Source organism: Trachurus japonicus, chromosome 6, assembly GCF_045865225.1.
Source record: "Trachurus japonicus isolate A0001 chromosome 6, Traja_1.0".
In the NCBI taxonomy this organism is placed as follows: Eukaryota; Metazoa; Chordata; class Actinopteri; order Carangiformes; family Carangidae; genus Trachurus; species Trachurus japonicus.
In genome coordinates, this window is record NC_140912.1 from 38,567,635 (window position 1) to 38,573,634 (window position 6,000).

The 6,000-nt window shown below is 54.2% G+C and overlaps 1 protein-coding gene across 1 annotated transcript in view; it reads right to left on the reverse strand.

The window, feature by feature from the left end:
- Nucleotides 1-5,331, reverse strand: part of dgkzb (diacylglycerol kinase, zeta b) — a 37,459-nt gene extending 32,128 nt beyond the window's left edge. The window contains exons 1-3 of the mRNA XM_085780326.1: nucleotides 4,294-5,331; nucleotides 425-518; nucleotides 197-292 (exon numbers count right to left, since the gene is read on the reverse strand). Of these exons, the coding sequence (XP_085636452.1) occupies nucleotides 197-292; nucleotides 425-518; nucleotides 4,294-5,276 (1,173 nt within the window). The 5' untranslated portion in view covers nucleotides 5,277-5,331. The remainder of the gene's footprint in view (nucleotides 1-196; nucleotides 293-424; nucleotides 519-4,293) is intronic.
- Between the last annotated feature and the right edge of the window lie 669 nt (nucleotides 5,332-6,000).

Sequence of the window (6,000 nt, forward strand, 5' to 3'; positions counted from 1 at the left end):
GTGTGTGTGTAGGTGTGTGTGTGTGTGTGTGTGTGTGTGTGTGTGTGTTTGTTTGTGTGTGTGTTTGTAGGTGTGTGTGTGTGTGTGTGTGTGTGTGTGTGTGTGTGTGTTTGTTTGTGTGTGTGTTTGTAGGTGTGTGTGTGTGTGTGTGTGTGTGTGTGTGTGTGTGTAGGTGTGTGTGTGTGTATCTACTCACCAGGGACTTGGCGATGCAGTATTGTTCCCCAACATAACAGAAGTCTCCAGACCCACTGGTCTCAAACCAGATGTGGTCCCCAAACGGAGCGCCGTCCTGAGACACACACACACACACACACACACACACACACACACACACACACACACACACACAGAGTGAACATCTGGACTGTGAACACCTGGACTGTGAACATCTGGACTGTGAACATCTGGACTGTGAACTCACGGTCCAGTCCACGGAGCTGCTGGGCTGCTGCAGCGGGTCGCTGGGCGCCGAGCTGCAGATGCTGGTCTGGGGGCCGGACTTGGCCAGAGCTTTCCTGAAACAAACATGACACACACACAGGTAGATCTATCACCTATAGATCTAGTGATCTGATCTATCACCTGTAGATCTATTGATCGGGCTGATGCTGACATCATCTCCATGACCTCATGTCTCGATACGGATTTCCTTTCTCTCGTGGCGCTGTGGTTTCTCCTGAGGAGGCGCGAGGCCAGACGGCGAGGATCAACCACTACAGCTGAACACCAACGGGACCGGCTGGACAAATCCATACCAGTCACCCGATTTCTAACCCTTTCTCCTGCCCCAATCCCAATTGACCCTTCACGTAAGCCCCGCCCCCTTGGTTACTGTTGCTACGCCGGGCAAGCTTTCCCTCCCAGCCATGCTCCTGGCAGTATTTGGTATCGATTTCAAAGGAAATATCAGCACATTTCTGGATAAACTGTTCTGAGACAATAGAGAGAAGAAGTCACAAAGATCATTCAGAGTTTTCAGTGACGTGACTCGCGCAGGAGGATAAAACATCTGTTCAACGACACGACTGGACAATGTACAGAGCAGCAGTAAGGACTGGTAATTTTACCGTCTATCAACCCACCAAGACTTAGCTCATCTCACTGGTTGTCAAACTAAAAGTTTTTGGGCGATTGTGAACCACATACAGCTTTGATACCGCTGTATCAGTCAGTGAAAGCAGTCCCTGCCTGGACGATCCCTCGCCTAACAGCCCAGGTAAAAGCCCTAAAAGCCCAGGTAAAAGCCCTAACAGCCCAGGTAAAAGCCCTAACAGCCCAGATAAAAGCCCTAAAAGTACAGCTGTCATTTCGGAGGTGAACATATGGTTATCCCCATATTTACACTTGCTCAAGTCGAAAAAAAAGTCCGCTCGTATCTGAACATCTCTATATTGCTGCTGCCGCCGCCGCCACCGCCATAGTAGCAGCAGCAGCAACAACATCCTTCTCTACAAACAAATGTTTTTCGTCCTAGTCTCAAAATGTGTCCACAAAAGCAAACGTAATGACTCACTGCCGAAAGCTTGCCAGGCCTATAGTTACGGTTGCTAACGTAGGATTGGACAATAGCCGTTTGTGGGAGGAGTTGGCGAAGGGTCAATTCATAATATCTCAGGATTTCATAGCGATATGGCGTGCCGTGCATACCGTGCATCATGTCCGAGCTCATGTCCATGCCCACGCTCGAGGCGACACTTCACTAACTGAGAATGAACAACACAGCTCCCAACAAGAAATATCCGTCAAAATTTCATTCTGACCTCAAGGGAAGCCATGTCAGTAATTACCACAGTTGGCAAACTACGTCGGTCCGACTTTAATTTAGGTCCTTGTTGGTCAAAGGGAACCAAGAAGATTGAAATCACACACACACACACACACACACACACACAAACATCCTCTGACAACTCTTTTTCTCAGCCCAATGTTGGCAGGTATGCAAATCAGATACCGGATTTTATTTGGAAAGACTCAAATGCCCCTCCTTGAACCGCCACCTTATCGTGGTGGAGGGGTTTGAGCACCCGAATGATCCTAGGAGCCATGTTGTCGGGGGCTTATAGACCCCCTTTGAAAATTGTGTTTTTCGTGCTTTTCACATGTTCCTGTGGCATTTTTTTTGTGTTAGAGCACATACCAGCAGAAAAGGAAGTGCAAAATTGCATTTCTGAGGTTTTCTGCCTTCAAACTGCTGTGAACCAACGGCAGACGCAAACTGGCAGTTTCAGGGAGACTGGAGCTGACGTGTCACAGCTCCAGGGGAGGGCACTATACTATACTACTACTACTACTATACTAGTGCTACAAGCTCCCGCCCCGCTCTGCATCTGGCTCAGAGGTGAAAGGCTTGGCAGCTCTGTGTAGCTGTGTAGCTGTGTAGCTGTGTAGCTGTGTAGCTGTGTAGCTGTGTAGCTGTGTAGCGACCCAGGTGCTCCCTGATTTTTCCTTGTACAAGCCACGACTCAGACGGTCATACACTGTTTCAACCGGCCTGTTACAGCTGTCAAGGTATAACAGGTATAGCTCACGGCCGGGCCCAGCCCGAAAGACCACCCGCAGGAAGGACCATAGGGGTCGGTGCGTTGTGCTCTGGGTGGCGGTCGTGGGCGGGGGCCCCGAACAACGACTCTGGCTTTAGGGACATGGAATCACCTCGCTGGGGAGGAAAGAGCCTGAGCTCGTGCGGGAGGTTGAGAGGTACCGGCTAGAGATAGTCGGGCTCACCTCCACACAGCCTGGGCTCTGGAACCAACTCCTGGAGAGAGGCTGGACTCTCTTCCACTCTGGAGTCGCCCACAGTGACGGGGACAGGTCTCTCACTGTTGTCTCGGCCTACGGGCCGAACGGCAGTGCAGAGTACCCGGCCTTCCTGGAGGCCCTGGGAGGAACTAGAAGCTGCTCCAACCGGGGACTCCATCGATCTGCTGGGGGACTTCAACGCTCACTAGGCAGCGACAGTGTTACCTGGAGACGTGTGATTGGGAGGAATGGCCTCCCTGATCTGAACCTGAGTGGTGTTCTGTTATTGGACTTCTGTGCTAGCCACAGTTTGTCCATAACGAACTCCATGTTCAGGCATCAGTGCACGTGGCACCAGGACACCCTAGGCCGTATGTCTTGGACAGCTCGGGCGGTCACGGAAGCAAAAACTCGAGTTTGGGAAAAGTTCGGAGAGGCCATGGAGGAGGACTACCGGTCAGCCTTGAGGAAATTCTGTCAAACCATCCGACGCCTCAGGAGGGGGAAGCAGTGCTGCACCAACACTGTTTACAGTGGAGGAGGGGAGCTGTTGACCTCGACTGGGGATATCGTCAGGCGGTGGAAGGAATACTTCGAGGATCTCCTCAATCCCACTGACACGCCTTCCGTCGAGGAAGCAGAGGCTGAGGATTCAGAGGTTGATTCATTCATCACCCAAGCTGAAGTCACTGAGGTAGTAGAAGCTCCTCAGTGGCAAGGCACCGGGGTTGGATGAGATCCGCCCTGAGTACCTCAAGTCTCTGGGTGTTGCGGGGCTGTCGTGGCTGACACGCCTCTGCAGCATCGCGTGGCAGTCGGGGACAGTGCCTCTGGACTGGCAGACCGGGGTGGTGGTCCCTCTCTTCAAAAAGGGGGACCGGAGGGTGTGTTCCAACTACCGGGGGATCACACTCCTCAGCCTCCCAGGGAAAGTCTATTCCAGGGTGCTGGAGAGGAGAATTTGGACTTTTTTTTAATTAAAAAATGACTAAAACTGATTATTAGATTATCAGAATAGTTGACAATTAACTTAAAGCTTCAGTAAGCGATCCGGTGGTTTTGTCTAACTTCCTGTCAGCAGATGGAGTTAGCAGCCCCCGCCCTCGTCATGGATCTATTGGTCCTCGTCCCTACGTCACCACATTCAGGCGCATCCCTTGGCTGCACACACAGAGAGGACTGCCCCTTTATGCCGTTCTCTCTCCTCATTGGATAAAGGTTGTAGGATACAAGGAAAGTTTTCTCCTGGGCTCAGAGCAGAGCAGAGTGACTGACAGACCCGTGTTTCAGACCAAACACTCTATAGAAGTGATTGCTGTCGGAAGATACAACTATTTAAGACTTAGATTAACACAAACATTCACCTGACTTCTGCTTTAAATAATCGATTATTGTTGGATACATCGATTAATTGTTGCAGCTCTAGTGAGAAAACTACGCTTCCTCCTCCTCCTTCAACTGCCGACTCACATGGGGACAAATCTACCTACGGGTACGAATAAAGTGACCTGAACCCCCCCACCGTGCCCCCCCCCCCCGGCGGCTACATACAGCAGGACGGCGCTCCAGGTCTCCAGACCAGAGTCGTATCCCAGCGGGCTGAGGGCGCCGGCGCCGCGGTAGAAGGCGGGGTGTGTGAGGTAGTAGACGGAGGCGCGGCGGGGGGGCATGGGGGGGCCGCGGCCCGGCCAGGGGCTCCCGGCCTTAGCGACGGTGGAGATCTTCCTCCGCCGCCGCTGCACGGCGCCGTGGCGACCGTGGGCCGGCGGCTCCCACACCGCGGACGAGTTCCTGCGGAGGCAGCGCGGCGCCCGGATCAGCGGCCGCGAGGGCGGCGGCCGGCGGGGGCGGAGGGCGGAGGAGCAGCGGGACGGGCCGGGGGAGGGGGAGGGGGAGGGGCGGTCGTCAGGGGAACGGGAGGCGTCGTCGACCTCGGCCTCAGACTGCTGGCTGGCCTCCGATTGGCTGTCGCTGCCGGAGAACTCGTCGCTGTCGTCGTCCCCGTCGGAGTGGAGGCTGCTGGAGCGGGAGAACATGCGGCGGTTGTTGGCTCCGCCCCCCCTCACCTCCACCTGCTGCTCGCCGGCGGGAAGAAGCCCCTCCCCCCCCGCCCACCCCGCCCCCTCCTCCTCCTCCTCCGCCATCTGGATCAGGCTGGCCAGCAGCATGGACGGGCCCAGCAGGTGGGTGTCGATGGCGCGCAGCTTCCCCACCTTCCTGCGGCTCACGGCGAAGCGCGGGTTGGCGCCGGGCGTGGTGGTGCTGGAGCGCCGCCGCCCGTGTGCCGCCGCCCGGCCGCGTCGCGCCGCCTTCGCCAGGCGGCCCCCCCCCGGGCACGGCGGCCCCCCCGGCAGCTGCACGCTGGGCCGGCGGCGCTGCGTCAGCGTGGAGGAGGGAAGGCCGACGCTGGAGCGGCGGCGGACCTTACTGGTGGGGACGGCCACGCTGGGCCGCCGCTGGCGAAGGGGCGTGGCCTCGTCCAGCTGAAGCCCCGCCTCCTTCCTCTTAAAGTGACGGCGGAAAAAGGTGTCCATGTCGGACGCAAGGACGGGGACGGACCTCAGGACAACGGCGCTCTGTTGGACAAACACCAGTTAGACCACAGACGACACGTGACCTGCTGGACCAAAACCTGCAGCCAGCACATCTGGACTACACCTGTTACACACCTGTTACACATCTGGATTACACCTGTTACTAGGGGTGTAATGGTATATGTATTCGTCCCGTCCCATGCCAGAAACATCACCAAAGCAACTGGCATCTAGTCTAAATTAACTGTGTAAACCAACATTGATAGTTTCTTGTTTTTTTTAAATAATAGTTGCCAGTTGTCAAGTGCAAGTTTTTTTTCCTCTTGAATTAATGAATGGCATGATAACACTCCTAATGCACTTTATTTTATGTTCTATTTTTTTTCTACTTTTATAACACAAGACAGATTTTAGTTGTAGTGTTGTACCAAAACTGTACCGAACCGTAACTTTTGTGTAGCCTACTGTTACACCCCTACCTGTTACACACCTGGACACACCGAGAGGGACCCGTGTGCAGGGACAAGGGCGCCGCCATAGCTCCCGGAACTCCCAACCGTAAGTTACTCTTCTATATTATTTCGATGTAGAGACAAAACAACTCAGTAATTCAAACGGTCAATGAAAATGTTTTATTTTTTTTCCAGCGGATCTTAGCTACAAGCTAACTGGAGTAGTTAAATGACGTGTCCGAGGGTTTAAACACATGACGTCCTGATGTTAT